The sequence below is a fragment of the Phodopus roborovskii genome, unplaced genomic scaffold (genome assembly GCF_943737965.1).
Source record: "Phodopus roborovskii unplaced genomic scaffold, PHOROB, whole genome shotgun sequence".
NCBI classification, from domain to species: Eukaryota; Metazoa; Chordata; class Mammalia; order Rodentia; family Cricetidae; genus Phodopus; species Phodopus roborovskii.
Window position 1 is genome coordinate 7,600,341 of NW_026126636.1, and position 17,805 is coordinate 7,618,145.

Consider the following 17,805-nt stretch of genomic DNA (forward strand, 5'->3'; position numbering starts at 1 on the left):
CTGTTTTTCTTTCTCCCCCTTTTATTCCCCCATGACAAGGTCTCACTATGTAGCTCTGGCTGTTCTGAGTTCACTATGTTGACCAGGCTGGTCTGAAACTCACAGAGATCCGCCTGCTGTCTCCCAAGTGCTGGGGTTAAAGGCCCTATTATGCCATTATGCCAGGCTGAACCTAGCTTTTGGGGGCCGTTGGAGTCCAGGCTTTGCCATAAAGAACTTGCTGGGGCTGTGGACGTGGCAGCTCACAACCATCCCTGACTTTAGTTTCAGAGGACCCGATGCCTTTTTCTGACCTGCATGGGAATCAGGCACACATGCTGTGCACAGGCACATGAAGGCAAAGCACTCGTCCCTAAAGCAAAATAAATAAACATAAGAAAACTGAAACAACAACAACCCCAAACCAACAGCTTGGTAACAAAGTTTTGTGGACTCAGCCTCCATTACTGTTTTTGTCTCCCAAACTCCCTCCAGGAAGGCTCCGCTCCAGGCTCTCCCACATTTCTCCCACAAAGCAGTTCACAAGGCCCTTGAGCCACAGGTCCCCATTTTGTCACAGCATTAACCCTGCTCCGCGCTACTGACCTTCCGTCTTATGTTTCTAGTTTCCATGACTGATAGAACGACAAGGCAGTCTAGCGGGGAAGGCACACAGGAACAAAACAAGCCTTTAGGTCTTAACAAATAGCACATTCAGCTGGGCCTGGTGGCGCACACCTTTAATCCCAGCACTTGGGAGGCAGAGGCAGGCAGATCTCTGTGAGTTCAAGGCCAGCCTGGTCTACAGAGCGAGTTCCAAGACAACTAAAGCTACATAGAGAAACCCTGTCTCAAGGCCCACCCCTCCCCCAAAAGAAATAGCGCATTCCAGCTTCCTGGAGGGGGAAAGGCTGTTGGGGAGTTCTCCCTGTTCCTGTCCTTAGTGTGCCAACTGTCCGAATGCTCTTAGATCAGTGATTTCCAACCTTCCTAATGCTGAGAACCCTTAACACCTCTCCTTGGCATGACCTCCAGCCATAAAGTTATTTTTTGTTGCTGAGTCATAACTATTATTTTGCTACTGTTATGATTCATAACGTAAATACCCGACATGTAGGACATCTGATATGCCACACCCGTGAAAGGGTAATTGGATCCCCAGGTTGAGAATCAATGCTCTTAGATGCAGAATAGGTTTCTTCCTCAGACCAGACTGTTGGCCACGGGGCTTGGCCCACAGTTTGAGAGACGCTCGCAGTTCGTCATGGTGGTAGGAACGTGATGACATGATGTAAGCTGTCGCACTGTGTTCACGGTCAGGAAGCTGGAAGAGATGAATGCTGGTGCTGGGCGCCCTCCCCCACCTCTCCCCACGCTTTATTTAGTGTAGGACCGCGGCCCATGGGGATGCTTCTCACATCTCTGGAAACTCCCAAAGGCATGTTTCCTGGGACTTGTTAGAAACCTCATCGAATTGGCAGTTACAATTTGAATGTGTAGCCTCCCGCATATTTCGATGTTTGGCCTTCAGGGGGCGGTGCTGTGTGGGAAAATGTATCACCATTAGGCATTGGAGCCTTGTTGGAGAAAGTGGGACACTGGGCTCAGGCCTTGAAGTTTTGTGGCCTGGCCCTATTTTCCGTTTATCCTTTGCTGCCTGCGGATGCAATGTCACCAGCAAGACTCACATTCTTGCCGCCATGCCTTTCCAACCATGATGGAATGTGTCCCCTCAAACTGTAAGCCAGAAGAGATAGAGCAGGCTGGCCTCAAACTCACAGAGACCCTCCTGCCTTTGCTTCCAGCGGGCTGGGATTAAAGGCGTGTACTAGTACTGCCCAGCAAGTTGCTTTTTTAGTAATTAATTCCACAATTGGGATTAGTCATCAGAGCCAGGCACGGTGGTGCACGCCTTCTATCCCAGCATTTGGGAGGTAGAGGCAGGCAGAACTCTGTGAGCTCCAGGCAAGCATGGTTTACAGAGCGAGTTCCAGGGCAGCCAGTGCTACAGAGTGAGACCTGGTCTCGAAAACGAAACAAAAGCAAATAAAATAAATAAACCAAATAAAAAATAAATAAAAATATTAGTCGTCACGTCTTCTGTTGTGTGATTATGTCTGTCTGAAGAAGGTACAGGAATGGCCCCAGGGTTAAAGTCCCTCGCCATGTTTTGGAGAAGAAGAAAAAAGATGAACGTAGGCCCTGGATGACCAAGACTTGGCTAAGTGACACAGCCTTCTTTTTGCACCTCCTTCAGCCTCTACAAAACCCTCTGTGTCCCTGAGCACCTCAAGATGGAGCTTTGAGGCAGCAGCCCTGCTTCGTCCAGATATTTCTGTCCCTTGTGTAAACGTGTCTTCTACCAACTTTTGTCTCTTGAATACTGGCCTTGGAGTGGTGGCAGTTAGATTTCTCATTCCAGAATAGCAGACTTCCTTAACTAATGTCTCTCTCTGCTATTCCTATGACTTCTTGTCTCCATTTTTTTTAAGTCCCTCCCACTGCAGTACTAGGCACTGAACCTAGAGCCTGCACAATCTAGACAAATGCTCTATTACTTAGTCATCCAGTTCCTCAAAGCACACCATCATTGTGTCATGTCTGGGCCCCTCACCAGTAAATTTTAGGTAAGTGCTCTTCCACTGAGCCATCCTTCTAGCCCCTTACATCTGGCTTTTAAGCAAGTGCTTTACCTCTGAGCCATGCCCTCAGCATCTCACTGGAGGATTCTAGGCAGGGGCTCTATCACTGAGCCACGCCCCCAGCCCCTCACTGGGGGATTCTAGGCAGGGGCTCTACCACTGAGCCACGCCCCAGCCCCTCACTGGGGGATTCTAGGCAAAGGCTCAGCATTCTTTTTACTTTTTGTTTTGAGACAAGATTTCACTATGTTGCCCAGTCTGGCCTTGAACTTGTGACCCTGCCCCAGCCTCCCGCATTTCTGGGGCTGTAGGCCTGTACCAACAGACCTGGCTTCCGAGACTGAGCCTCACTCACTCTAGTAGCCCACACTGGCCTTGAGGTCAGGACCACTTGCCTTGGCATCACAAGTGCCAAGATTCTAGGTGTGGACCACCACACCTCGGTCATGTTTACCTTCATGCATTTCTCTTTGTCATCTCTCCCCAAGCTTCTTCATGCCTGCTCAGGTTCTGAACTGGACCTTGTGATCTCCCTGTAAAGATTAAGAACTCAATGCCTCACGTCAAGATCATTTAGAGGCCTCACCCAGGCCAGCCTCAGGCTCTGCAGTGCGTGTCCTGACTTCTGATGGCTTTGGGGAGACTTCTGTTCAAGGGAGGCCTCTCTACCTGTGTGCTGCCTGTGGCTGGGAGCCAGCCTCGCTGTGCGTGCAGCTTGGGAGGAAAGCTGTCATCATCAGAATGTCAAGTTGTCAGGGTCGGCGCTAAGCTGTGAAGCTTCATGTCTGAGATGGCAACCCCACCCTGCTGGGAGAAATAGCAGAGCAAACGAATTGGGCTCTCTCTCTCTCTCTCTCTCTCTCTCTCTCTCTCTCTCTGTGTGTGTGTGTTGAGAGGTGAGAGTCTGTCTTCCCTTATATCAACACTTCCACACATGGTTCTCATCTTTGCTCTTTATCTTGTGTTTCCAGTACTAGGAATTGAACTTAAAGCCTTGCACATGCTAGGTAGAGGCTAACCACTGAGCCATGACACTAGACCCCTTTAAGTGGATTCTGGCAAAGTATTCTACCACTGAGCCACACCTCAGCCCTTCACTGGTAGATTCTGGGCAAGCTCTGTACTGTAGAGTAACATTTCAAACTTTTTTTTTTTTTTTCTGGGAGGTGGGGTTAGGGTCTTATTATGTAACCCTTGGTTGGTCTGGGACTCACTGTGTAGAGCAGGCTGGCCTTGAACTCCTAGCTATCTGCCTGCCTCTACTTCCTGAGTACTGGGATTACAGACATGGAGTATTACACTTCCAAGCCCTTGTACTTTTTAAGACAAGATCTCACTGTGTTTGTTGTTCAGGGTGGTTCTCGATCTCACTCCGTAGCCTGGCAGGCTTTGAGGGGCGATCTTCCTGCCCAGTTTCTGAGTAACTGAGATGGTGGTCCAGGTCTGATTTTCTTTTTCTTTGCTCTTTCCTCCTCCACCTGCCTCTCTTTGGTGTTCTCCCTCTCTCCTAGCTCTCGATCTCTCTTCTTTTTAAATCTTTGTGGGGCATGGCGGTTCACGTCTTTAATCCCATAACTTAGGAGGCAGAGGCACGCTGATCTCTGTGATTTGGGGGCCAGCCTGCTCTACAGAGTGAGTTCAATCCAGGACAGCCAGGGCTACACAGTGAGACCCTGTCTGGAAAAAACCAAAAAAGCCAAACAACCACAACAAAAAGCCAACCAAACCAAAAAATCTTTATTATGTGTATGGCTGTCTTGCCCTGGTTTATGTCTGTGTGCCATGTGCATGGCTAGTGCCTGTAGAGGCCAGAAGAGGGTGTTAGATCCCCTGGAACTGGAGCAAACATGTGAGCTACCATGTGAGTACTGGGACTCGAACCAAGGTCCTCTGGAAGAGCAGCCAGTGCCCTTAACTGCTGAGCCAACTCTCCAGCCCCTGTTTTTTTTTTTTTTTTTTAAATTTCTGCTCTCTTCCGTGGTTGACAGTGTTTTCTTTTGTCTCTCTGAGCCCTCTGATTTACTGAAAGGCAGTGGTTAGAACAGCAATCTCTGTGGCCGTGTTCAGACCCAGCTCCACTCATTTCTGACTCCGTGATCTGGGGCAAACCACCTCGCCTTTCTGAGACTCAGTTAGGTGTGTGAACAGGTAATAACAACACGTCTTTGTGCCGTAGGGAGGGTTAAAGGTGTCACCTGGAACTGCTTCCCTAGGAAGCGCTGTGTAAGCGACTGCAATTGTTCCTCAGCATCTCAGGCTTCAATCCCACAGGCCCCTTGCTTGGTATCTGTCCTGGTAGGCTCTCCCCTCTTTCTTGGCTTCTCTGCCTCTCTATTCTTAGGACCCCTTTGCTTTCGAGCTGGTCTTCAGGAAACATTAGCCCTCCCTCTTTTGCTTGCTGTACTGGAGACCCGACCGAGGGCATCATTCATGTGGGCAAGATATATCAGTGAGCTATATCTTCAACACTCTTTCAAAAACTTAACCAAGAGACAAGGTCTAGTTAAGGTGGCTTTGAACTCAATCTGAAGTGCAGAACTCTTTGATTTTGCAACCCTCGACTCCAGGAGGGGTTTAGGGTAGGCGGAGCTTAGGATGGGCGGGTCTTAAGGAGAGCTTGTCTCCACTCCAGACCTCCACTGCCTCACCGTAAAGCAGTAGTTTTCAACCTTCCTAATGCTGCGATTCTTTAATATAGTTCCTCATGTTGTGATAACCCCAGCCACAAAATTATTTTCGTTGCTGCTTCATAATTGTAATTTTGCTACTGTTATGAATTGTGATGTAAATATCTGATGCACAGATGGTCTTAGGCGACCCTTGTAAAAGGGTCGTTCAAACCCCAGATTGAGAACTGCTGCCATGAGGGGTTTTTCTCTTCTATTAATTCAGCCAAGTCAGGTACAAATCTGTTGTCAAGGTATTTATTAGGAAATGGTACAAAAAGCCTGGAAATGAGTACATTACAGAATAGGTTCTGTGGGTATAAGAACCTTTGTCACGTCATTCTTTCCCCCGAGGCAGGCTTAAGATAGGTAAAGGACCGATACGTGGCAGGCCTAGGGTTTAGGGAATATGATAGAGATACTGATGGAGGCCCACGACAGTGAAACCAGCAACCAGCGGGAAGAGGGACAGAGCAGTCCCTGGGTGCGGTACTCAGCGGACGCGTACACACAACTGGAAAGGCCTTGGCAAATTGCCCAGCCCTGAGCTCAGCGGGGTCAGGTCGATGTCCTCGGGCTCGACCAGCGGATGCAACGTGAAGTTCTGCAGAATGGAGGTGAAGTATAGGAAAAGCTCCATGCGCGCCAGCGGCTCCCCCAGACACAGTCGGCGTCCTGCGTGGGCGGGAGGGCCAAGAGCCACCGTGAGATAAGAGTGTGGGGCTGCACCCCCATGTGCTCAGAGGGAGAAATGTGGGGCTGAAGATAACGGTTGGGGATGTCACCGACAGAGACATCAAAGTTTTGGGGGGAAATGAAGCCGAAGTAGCTGCCAATACGAGAGCAACTGCCTGGGTTCAAATCCTATATTTGAAGGTTCCCACAGCTGGGGTGCAATCCAGTATGGTCTGGCTGCGGAGCCCACCTCTCAGCCGCTGCCCCTTCTCAGAGGCAGCCTCTGGCACCCAAAAGGTAACTTACCTGACATTCTCCCTCACTTCCTCCTCCCGGCTGAATAAATAGGATTCTCTGTGCCAGCCGGGCAAGGTAGAGTTTAAGGAAAACCAGACCCAGCCTCGCCACCTAGAGGCGAGCCTGAAAATAATCACCCTTAATTAATTGGCTTCCACCTGGGTGTTAACAGCCAAACTGGGAAAGAGAAATCTCTGCACGCAAAGCTAAGAAGGGGATGGGGTCGAGAGGGCTTGGCGAGTAGAGTTAGGATTACAGTCCAAAGGAGTGACTCCATCTCTTACCAGCCGAAAACGGCATGAAGGCAGGACTCTTCTTGAAGGACTGATTGGCATCCAGAAAATGCTCGGGATTGAATTCCTGAGGAGTCTTGAACTGGTCCGAGTCATAGTGCACGGTGTTCAGAAGCGTGATGACATCTGTGCCCTGTGTGGGTGAGGGGACAGAGTCAATGATGTAGACTCACTGAGGAGTTAAAAAACTTTTTTTTTTTTATGTGTATGAGTGTTTGCCTGTATGTATATATGTGCACCACATGGGTGCAATGTCCAAGGAGATTGTGAGTCGATTGTGGATGCTGGGAATCCAAACTGTGTCCCCTGGAAGCTGCTAAACCACCTCTCCATTCTGGAAGAGGGTTGTTTTCTTTCCCTCGAACTCGAGTTTCCATGCTGCAAAGATGGGGCTTCTAGGAGCTCGAGAAGGAGGCCAGGGTGGGGCAGGGATGCTAGAAGCTGTGGCTGGGGTCTGAGAAATTGGAGGGGGCCACCCTTGGCCTTGAGCTTTGTAGAAGCAGATGCAGGATTTCTAAGGGAGGAGTCCTCCAAGGATGGCAGTTTGGCCTTAAGAGATGTTCTGGTGAAGTCCCAGACCCTGGAGATTCTGGACAGGGGGTCCAAGGAAGGGGCTTGAGATAGGGAATGAGTATGGCATTCCAATCCCCTCTGGTATGAGATGGGGTTCTGGGAAAGGATTCTGTTTTTAAGAGTCTAAAATGGTTAAGCCGATCCGGGGTGGTGGCCTACGCTTGCAATCCCAGCTCACAGGAGGTAGAGGCAGGAGGATCCATCCTTAGTCACACCGGGAATATGAGGCCTGGGCTACAAGAGACGTCTGCCTCAAAAGAGTAAAAAACAGGGCTGCAGAGATGGCTCAGGTGTTAAGGGCACGGGCTGCTCTTGAAGAGGACCTGGGTTCCAGCGCCCACACCATGGTGCCCAACAATATGTAACTCCAGGTCCAGAGAGCACAAGGTCCTCTTCTGGCGCCCTCGGACTCTGCATAATAATGGTGTACAGACATACTTTTAGGTAAAACACCCAGCCATACACATACAAAATAAAATTGGGAAAAAAGTGTTAATTTTTTTTTTTTCCAGAAACAAGCAACTTCTCACCTCTGCAGCTTTGAACTCTGGGATCTGATTGCTAAGGCCAGGGTTACTCTTTAGCCAAGTACAAGAGCCCGAGATACCTCTTCCTAGGTCACCCCATGTCGTTTTGGGAATCCAGCACACCTTGGGTATCAGGAAGTCACGGAAAGGCGTGTCCCGAATGACGCGATGCGGCAGGTTCATGGGGATGACGTCTGCGAAGCGCTGCACTTCGTGGATCACGGCATCTGTGTAAGGCATGTTCACGCGGTCCTCCAGCGTCGGCATCCGCGAGCGCCCCACCACGCGGTCGATCTCTTCCTGCACGCGGGCTAGAGGTGGTAGGGGAAGGCAGTGTGGACGATGGCTCCAGAGGAGCGGCTGGGACCGGAAGAGGTTTGTGCGAGTGCACGGGAAAGGCTCAATTCAAAGCTTTCCTTATCTGCATGCGGTGACTTAAAATCTTTCCAAGGAAGCTGAGGCAGGAAGAGAGCTGCGAGTTCTGGCTACTATGGGGTTTCTAAGCGCTTGTTTTGAGAGAGAGAGAGAGAGAGAGAGAGAGGGAGAGAGAGAGAGAGAGAGAGCGCAAATAATGGTTGCTGCAAAGGTTTCTGGGTGTGGGTTTTATAAAGGTGGGCTTCAGGGCTACTAGAGGTGGTGTTGTGCAGGAGAGGTCAGTGTCCTTAGCTGGCCTTGTGGTTGGGGCTCAGGGGTGGGTGGGGCTTTGAGAGGGCAGAGGGAGCAGGACTCAGAGGCCTGACAACCTTGTGTGTTGCCAAAACTACACAGGCGTGATCTGAAAGACATCACCACTCAGGGTGTGGACCGTGTGTGTGTGTGTGTGTGTGTGTGTGTGTGTGTGTGTGTGTGTGTGGGTCGGCCTCTCAGTGGGTGTGTCTTATATGTAAGAAGCTGCGTTAGTAGAGGGTTTAATATACCCTCTGGACAGGGAGTTGGCGGTGGGGGGGGGAGAAGGAACAGGGAGTGTAGAGAGCCCCCTTTGCTGCCTGTGTACCTTGTATTTTGGGGTACTTCATGAGAATAAGGAAGGCGTGGCGCATCGTGGTGCCCACGGTCTCTGTGCCACCGAACAGTAGGTTGTGCGTGGTCATCAACAGGGTATCCATTTGGAAGTGGCTCAGTGGGTCTTTCTTCTCCTGTCAAAGAATGGGGCTGAGCCAGGGTCTCTGGGAATCCTACACTTTGGAGCCTGTATGACCCGCTCAACTGCTGCGGACCAGGCGCCAGTTCTGTCCCTGTCTGGAGCTGACTTCTCTTTCCGGGAGCAGAAGAATGTGAAGGGAGAGATTAAAAGGGGCAAGGCCCTTGGTGAACAACTTGGCAAACCACAACAGCTTAATGGGTTGTTAATTGGCGGTGGCTGCAGTTCAGCAGGGCCAGGTGTCGCAGCTACCCTTCTGGGAACAAGTGTCTGATTCTGCCCAAGCTGAGATCCCGGCAGGTTTGAGGCCTGCGGGCAGCCGGAAGAGGTTCGAACCAGCCCAGAGGGAGGATTTTCATTTCGCAGCTACCTGTGCCATCTTTGTGAGGAAGCAATCAATGAAGTCCCGGGGAGAATTGGGGTCCAGGGAGTCCTGGTGTTCCCGGACGCTGCGGGCGATGAGCTCTTTCATGCCTCGAAAGTTCCGGAACATGCGTCTGTGCGGCCCAGGCACCCAGTCCAGGAGACTCGGGAAGATGTTGTACATCTGTGGACCAGAGTTGGAGGGGCTTCATGAAGCCACTGCTCAGCAGGGTGTGTGCTTGGGGGCTCACGGGCTAAGTAAGGTAAGCAGATCACATAGGCTCTGACCAGGTCTTGGCAGGGGCAGCCAAGTTCTGCAAAGGGTGGAAAGAGAGTGGGAGGGAGGGGCAGGGTGGAGGGTGTGGGTGGGCTGAGCTGGGGGCAAGCAAGAGTGGGGGCGGAGCAGGGCAGGCCAGTTCAATCTCATCTCTGCTGGTTTTACTCAGTTATTATTCTGAGACATGGTAAGGCTCTTCAGCCCTCCCTGGTGGGTTTCTCCAGGTTGATCTGGAACTCATGGCAATCCTCCAGCCTCGATCTCGGTGCTGAGATGATAAGCACGTTTGACCTCCCCAGCCCCTGCAGCTGCTTTCTCCATGGTTGGACCCAGTGGACACCCCCAACCCGCATCTGATTGACCTCCGAGTACTGACCTCACCCCAGGGGCTGCTCATTATCTGAAAGTTGTCATTGATGAATCGGATGATGGTGAGCAGACGCTCATCGTCATAGTCAAAGCGGCTTCCAAAGATGACGGAGCAGATAATGTTGGACACTGACCGGCTCACGATAAACACAGGGTCAAAGGGCTTGCCTGAGGTGCATAGATGGAGTGGGTCAGTGTCCAGCTTTGGCAGTACAACATTTGCAACAGCCAGACCGAGTGATGTCACAACTCCCGTTTACTCAGGGTTCACCCACCCATGACATTGTGTCCTGCAGCCCAGAACTCTCACATGTGGCCAGTCAGCCTGCAATATGACAACACTTCCAAAGTATTTGGCAATGTCACCCACCACACAGAACTCACCATGTCCTGCAGAACAAGAATACTTATAACACAAGGACAGGCTGTTCTCGGACTCATCAAACCCTCAACACGGCACATGCCATCACTACGAATCCCAACAAACACTCGCTCACAAAACCACCAGTAAGCATCTGCAAGGGCAGCAAGCACCTGTAAACCCAGGCGAGAGGCCGAGGCAGGAGGATCTGCAAGTTTAAGTTCAGCCTGGGCTATATGCTCAAAAATCGTCTCAAAATCAGACAGTTGGGGACTGGAGCATTGACTCAGGCAGACTACATCAGGCTGGTAGCAATTTCCTGTAACTGCCTGCCTCCAGGACATCAGGTACTTCCTCCTGGCCTCCGTGGACACCTGGCACCCCCAGCACACACACTTGGCATGCATTCCCATAAACACATGTACACATAAATAAATGCTACATTAAAAACAAAATAAACAATTGGTTATAGTGGTTGACATCTGCAATTTCAACTCTTGGGAGGTGGAGGCAGGGATCAGGAGTCCCAGATCACCTCTGGCCCTCGTCTCCACTAAAGACAGGAAAGGAAACATTCCAAACCAACCAGACAAACACAACATATGCCAACACCGTTGGTCCACAAACATCCCAAGACATAATCACAATGTACTGCCTTGTGATGTCAGCATATGGCTCCATCCTCCTGCCTCACAGCACACAACACTAATTCCTGGCAGCTCACTGGATAGGGCAGAACACTCTGTGACATCGTGAGGCACACATCTACGCCACAGAAGAGATGACACACAGTAAGTCAACATTGGATCTCAGCAGATGACAAAGTGTAATCCCACACATAATGCCCAAGGACAGACAACCTTATTCCAGTATAGACCACAAACATTCGAGTCTAGCCTCGAATCAGCTAACAGCCAAACATACTACAGGATACAATAAAAGCAACAGTGCAGGCCTGTAATCCCAGCACTTGGGAAAGCTGAGGCAGGAGGTTCATTATGAGTTTCAGGCCAGCCTGGGAGACACGGTTTCTGTTTTGAAAACAAACAAACAAGCCCCATATTTAACATAACATCTAAGACGTAAGGGCACAGCCCAGAAAGTAGGATCTGAAAGTAGATTTTGCTTCGATTCTGGTGTGGACTTAACTTAGTCTTTATGTTTTCCCTTTCTCCGAACCTCAGTTCTCATCTGTGAAATGGGCTTGGTGACAGTCCCCTCCTCATGAAGCTGTTGTGAAGAGTTAGGGAATGTGGAACTGGGAAATCCATAGCTGAGGCCTTAGCCATTCTGGGGCCATCACAAAACACACTGCTGTGGTAAATAGACACCATGGGTGTCCAAATCTCCACGCTCAGAATCTTACTTTAGATGTGATGTTATTAAGAAATTTGTGATGGGGGCTGGGGAAATGGCTCAATGGTCTGGAATATGTATTGCTCTTGCAAAGAACATGAGTTCAGTTTCTAGTACCTATGTTGGGCAGCCCATGATTATCTGTTCCTCATCTCCAGGGGGACCCTTCAGGCAGTTGCACTCACCTGCACATACTTCCACCCCGCCCCCTGTAATTAAATCTTAAAAATCTCAAAAATTAATGTTGTAGTAGGAAAGCTATTCTGAATTACCTGGGTTGGACCCCAGGAAGGTCCTTATAAGTAAGAGTTAAGGGGGTGTAAAACAAAGTGTGTTAGCCAGGTGTTGGCGGCACACACCTTTAATCCCAGCACTCGGAAGGCAGAGGCGGGCAGATCTCTGTGAGTTTGAGGCCAGCCTGGTCTACAGAGCGAGTTCCAGGACAGCCAGAGCCATGAAAAAAAGGAGGAGGAAGAAGAAAGAAAGATAGAAGAGAGTAAGAGAAGGAGGGAGGGAGGGAGGGAGGGAGGGAGGGAGAGGGGAGAGAGTACAAGAGACCACCCTGCTGACCCACTGTTTACTTCAGACCTGTAGAACCCTGTAAGAGAACGAACCTGGCTGGGTATGGAGTCTCACGGCTTTAATCCAAGCACATGGGAGACTGAGGCAGGAGAACTCCGAATCTGAGGCCAGCCTGGGTTACAGAGTGACAACCTAGCTAAAACAAACAAACATTTGTGTTATATTAAGCTCCTACATTTTTGTGCGTGCCGGCATGCGGACGTGGGTTTCGGGGATTGAACTCATGCCATCAGGCTAGGCAGTGAGTGCCTTTGCCTGTTGAGACATTTCACTGGTGCCGTTGCGGTAATGATGTCAGAGCATTAAGAAACCAATATAAGCAGCTCCGTCTCACTTGCAACTCATGCAATCCCTTCATCACCATGTGTTAGATTATCATTATTAGATTATAAACCCTCCAATAAATAAAATGGTTAAAAACAAAAATAATTATTGTTTAGTTTTAGCTGAGTATATGTTTGTGTATGTCTTTCTGTGTGTGTGCACAGAAAGACACAGAGGATGTTGGAGCTGGAAGTTGGGAAGTACCACATGGGTGCTGGGAACTGAACGCAAGTCCTCTGCAAGAGCAGCCAGTGCTCTTAATCGCTGGACCATCTCTCCAGTCCAACTCCCCTGAGTTTTTATTATTTTTTGAGACAGGATCTCATGTAACCTAGGCTGGTTTCAGACTTACTATTTGGTCAAGGATGATCTTGGTCTCCTGCTGCCCCTACCTCCACCTCCTAAATTCTGGGCTTACAGGCATTCCCTACCCCCCTCCCCAACATTTTCAGTTAGATTTATTCATTTTATTTTGTGTGTAAGCGTTTGTATGTATAAGCGCCATAAGCGTGCCTGATGCCTGTGGAAGTTGGAAGAGGGCACTGGATTCCTTGGCATGGGAGTTATACATGGTGGTGAACCACCATGTAGGTGGTGGGAATTGAACCTGGGTCCTCTGCATGAACAACTGGTCCTAACTGCTGAGCTACCTCTCCAGCCCTGTGGTGAGCTTTTGAGAATGTTGTCATCGTTACCCACTAGAAACAAGCAATCTGGGCTCTGAACGCTACAGACAACATAACAAAGCTGTGACCAGAACCCCATGCCTGAACCCCCAGGAGGGACAGTTCCCACCACGGACAGAGTGAGCGGGAGTTTCTGTCCACACTCAGGCTCTGGAACCTGTAAGAAGAATGGATGCCATCCTAGGGTGTGTCTGACCTTCCGTTTTCCGTAGCACCTCCAGCAGGAATCTGCCCTCTTCCAGGATCCGCTCCTCGATGCTCCTTTTTCCCATCCCAAAGTTGCGCAGGATTTGGACCGAGAACCTTCTGAGGACCTTCCAGCGTTCTCCATTGGAGAAGGCAATGCCTGGGAAGAGGAAGGAGAATGGCAACTTTAACTGCCAATCAACCCATCCCAAACCACAGCCACCACCTCTTCCTGATGGCCTGCTGGGAGGAGAGTTCAGTTTGGAAGCTCTTCCCATTCTTCCAGAAAATCCTTCCTGACCTTGGGACTAGGCCAGGCGCCTCCTTTGGGCTCTGCAGGACTCTGGATGTTTGTTACCTGATGACTGCGCCCCCATGTTCACCTGAAAAGACCTGGTCACTTTAGGCTATCAGAAAGGCAGGGTGAAGACCTGTATTTGATGCCACTGAGACCTTGGTATTGTTAGTGGACCAGCTGCTGATTGTTTATTGATTACCGAGTACACAACTAAGAGAGATAAGCAAGAAAAATAAATACTAGACACCAGGAAATCACCCCAGAGCAAACCTGATCTCTGAGCTTTTGCACAACCCTCCATAGTCAGTTCCGTACCCTTGCTTTTTTAGTTTTGGTCCTGAGGTTGATTGAACCAAGGTCCACACAGACATCAGGCAAGTTCTCTCTCACTGAGCCAATTCTCAAACACCCCTTTTACTTTAGCTCTTGATGGTGTCTCCCTATGTAGCCCTGGTTGGCCTGGAACTCATCATGTAGACCAGGCTGGACTTGAACTTTTGAAGATTCCTGTGCTTCTGCCCACCAACTGCTGGGATTACGTTTGCTACCATGCCTGGCCTTCTTTACCTTTACTATTATTATTTAGTACATGTATTTATTGTGTGTATGTGTGGGTTTGTTTGTATGAGTGTGGGTATATATGTGCCATGAAGGCCAAGAGAATAACTTGCAGGAATCAGTTTTCTCTTTCTACCACGTGGATTCCAGGGATTGAACTCAATCAGTCAGGCTTGGCAGCAAGCACCCTTACCTCTTGAGCCATCTCATTGGCCCTATGTTGTTGTTATTATTATTAGTAGTAATCATCTGTCTTCCCCAATCACCCTCCCGTCTGTTTATTGAGGCAGTGCCTCTCATTTGAGTCCAGAGTCTGCTAACCCAGCTACTCTAGCTATCCAGCTCTGGCCCCTTATCTCTGCCTCCCATGCACTGGGATTATAGACAGCAGCCATGTCCACTTGGCATTTATGTGAGTGCTGGGGATCCGAACTCCCAACCTCAAGCTTCTGCAGTAAGCGCTTTATCCCCACAGTCATCTCCCCAGCCCTAGAACACTTTCACCCCCTCTTGACCTGACTTCCTCATTTTAAGAACCAGTTAGGAGCGCCTCTCCGGCAGGAATCCCTCCCTGGCTGGGTCGGGCACTTCCTTTGGGTTTCTGCAGCCCCACCCCCCCAGTTCTAACCAAGCTGGAATGTCACAGTCTCATGATGGCCGGTGTTTCTCATTGAACTAGGAATCACGGGATAAAGTCTTGGATTTCTTTTGACATAGTGAAGAATTAGCCATTGAGGGAAAGAGAAGATGAAGGAGGAGGAGGACCAGGGTAAGGAGATGGCTTCGTGGTTAAGCCTGCCACACAAGCATGGGGACCTGAGTTCTAGCCCTTGCACCCACGTTTGCTGGGTGTGACCATGACAGTATTCCCAGTATCGGGGCATGGGGATAGGTGGAGACAGACCCTGTCTCAAACAACATGCAAATAAACACCCTTCTCCTCCAAATGAGATGGGCTTTGACATGGGGGCATGGAGGTAAGTAAGCCTGATAGAGACTGGGGTCGGGTTGAGGTCCACAGGTGTGGACAGAGCTCAATACTTGGCTACTTGACTGAGTGGAAGTTTGAAGATGCAGCTGAGATAGAGTAAGGACTGGGGTGAACATGAGGTTGGACCCAGCCGACGTGGAGGTTGGTAGGGCTGCTCTGTTGGAGGTGGGAACGTGAGTGGGGGCAGGGTAGATCCCTCTCCCTCCCCAGCACTGCTTGTCGGCCTCCTGGAGGAGGCCATTCGTGAGACCCGCTTCTCTGAATGCCACGGAGATGACATTCTCTCATTCCTGCTTCCTTCCTCCGCCTGCAAAAAACTAGAGGATGGAGGGGATGGGGGCGGACCTACCATTGCCCTTGGTGAAGTTGAAAAAGACAGGGTATGAGCCACGGCCGCTGAACTCCTCCCCTTTGTCCACAAGAGCCTCCTTCACAGCTTGGTATCCGCTGAGGACCACCACTCGCCTGGGCCCGAGGTACACCGTGTACACAGACCCATACTTCTTACTTAGCTGGAAGCAGAAGCAAGAGTTTGCTGGGGGTTTGGTGCTCATGGGGCCCCTTTCCCTCCCCATCGCCTTTTACCAAAGGCGAGGCCCCCCCCCCTTGCACCTTGGTGAGTGAGGTCAGCAAGTCTTGGGAGCGAAGCTGCAGCAGGTTTCCTAGGATGGGGAGAGGCTTGGGTCCTGGAGGCAGCTGGCTCTTGCCCCAAGAGTTGAAGGTCAGGGCTAGAGAGATGACAGCCAGGAGGAGAAACAAGATGGCTGTACTCACACCATCCATACTGAAGGTAGCCGCAGTGCCTGGAAGGGCCAGGAGGGAGAGGGAGAGAGTGCAATCCCTTTACTTAGATTTTTCTGGAATTTTTCCCCAGGGTCCAGGCAATGAGGGTATAGGAGAGAAGGAGGCACAGAGTGAGGTCAGAAGGCTAAGAGGGAGAGGAGGAGGAGGGAAAAGGAGAAGGCTGTTTGAGGATGCAGGCAGATTGTCAAAGTGTGAACATGAGAAAGGAATGTGGAGGCAGGTGGAGATAGACAGCTAGCAAAGAAACGGAGCCAGAGGAACGCGCAGATAAGGAAATGGGAAACAGTGAAATCCATATCGTATCTGTTCATGTAGCTGTATTATCTATCTATCTATCTATCTATCTATCTATCTATCTATCTATCTATCTATCATCTAGCTATCTATTTCTATTATCTATCAATGATCTATCATCTATTTAAGCCATCTATCAAAGCACTGGCTCTCACAAAGAGAAATAACAAAAGATAGACACACAGACAGGTACAGGTAAATGAAGACCTAGAGATAAAGTCACAGGAGAAAGACTGACAGATAAGAGAGAGAGAGAGAGAGAGGCAGAGGCAGAGACAGACAGAGAAGAGAGATGGAGTTGAAGAGACAGATACACACACTCTTTTTGCTGGTTTATTAAGACAGGGTCTCACTCTGTAGCCCATCCTGGCTTTAGATTCATGCTAATCCTCCAGCCCCAGCTTCTTGAGTGTTGGGATTGCAGGCATGCAGAGATGCAAACCAAAAATCAGAGACAGGCCAAACATAGAGCTGCATGCCTGCAATCCAGCATTGGGGAGGCAGAAGAGGGGCGATCCCTAAAGGCTCGAGGCTACCCTAACCTAATATAGCGGGTTTCCAGCCAGTCAAGAGCTATGCATCAAAACAAAACAAAACAACCCCTTCGAATAAAAACCACAACAACCCCCCCAAACAAACTCAAACAAACTAGCTCAAATCAAACCAGACAATAACAAAAAACCCAAAAAACCTGAAACCACCCAGAGACACGTACTGCAAAATAAAGGTTCCTAAAAGACATATTAAAACCACACACGTGATGTTGCTGTTTGTCGAGTTAAAAAGAAGAAAAAATAGGCGATAAAATGGAGGGAGGGATGGGGGAATGACCGAATGAGAGCCCCGCTCCTTCCTAACAGGACCTGGAGGAGGACAGACGGCAAGGTCAACACAAGTTGAGACAGACCAGAAGTCCCAGAAGAGGTCCTCAAGGACAGAGCCGGTGACCTCTCTTGGAAGCTACCCCTCACCTGTGTCCCAGTATTCTACACGATTGTTCTGGAGCTCTTGTGTGTGCTGGGGAGAATGGGGGGGTTCCTGCTCTTAAGTCGTCCTTTTCCACGCCCCTCCTCTGTCCTGCCCACTTACTTATTCTTCCAGTGAGCTTAATCCCCTCCTATCATCCCATCCTACCTTTCCTGTAGACCCTGGGCTCTCAGCCAGCTGGCACGGTAGGTGAGTGAGAGCCACACCTCTAGAGACCTCTGTCACTCAGGGCCCCAAAATTGACCTTAAATGCTCTCCCTGTGACCAGTGCTTGCTATTTGCCTAGGAAAGAGGCAAAGGCTTCTCAACTCGGGGCCTGGTCCTCCAGGAGGAGGTTATGGGGTGTTGGCCAATAAAATAATGGGCCAGGGAGGGAGGGCATGGATCCAGTCCTGGACTGAGGCCTGTTTTGGGCTCTTCTGGTCTATGTTTCTAGGTTCAAGTCCAGTTTTCCACCCCAGCCAAGAGGCATTGCGTAAGGTCTATTCCCTCCCCATAGAGTCCTCATTTCACCGGACTCTTCTTGTGGCCCTCCATGTCTTGTGGTTTGTCTCTGAAATTCTCTATGAATTTTAT

At 49.9% G+C, this 17,805-nt stretch overlaps 1 protein-coding gene across 1 annotated transcript; it reads right to left on the minus strand.

Annotated features, from left to right (window-relative positions):
* Window positions 1-5,529: 5,529 nt before the first annotated feature.
* Window positions 5,530-17,277, minus strand: LOC127238379 (cytochrome P450 2F2). The gene is made up of 10 exons (XM_051206967.1): window positions 17,214-17,277; window positions 15,757-15,947; window positions 15,494-15,656; window positions 13,308-13,457; window positions 9,810-9,970; window positions 9,164-9,340; window positions 8,647-8,788; window positions 7,776-7,963; window positions 6,544-6,685; window positions 5,530-5,962 (listed from the first exon to the last, which is right to left on the minus strand). Exons 2-10 carry the CDS (start codon window positions 15,925-15,927, stop codon window positions 5,781-5,783), a joined length of 1,476 nt encoding a protein of 491 aa, XP_051062924.1. The 5' UTR covers window positions 15,928-15,947; window positions 17,214-17,277; the 3' UTR covers window positions 5,530-5,780.
* Between the last annotated feature and the right edge of the window lie 528 nt (window positions 17,278-17,805).

What these genes read in the sequence shown, in the direction of transcription:
- LOC127238379 (XM_051206967.1), bottom strand. Translation starts at nt 15,927, where the DNA reads ATGGATGGTGTGAGTACAGCCATCTTGTTTCTCCTCCTGGCTGTCATC. An exon ending in GGTGCTACGGAAAACGGAAG is followed by an intron (nt 9,971 to 13,307) that starts GTCAGACACACC and finishes TATGCACCTCAG; the next exon opens with GCAAGCCCTTTGACCCTGTG. An exon ending in GTGACTTCCTGATACCCAAG is followed by an intron (nt 6,686 to 7,775) that starts GTGTGCTGGATT and finishes TCACCCACACAG; the next exon opens with GGCACAGATGTCATCACGCT.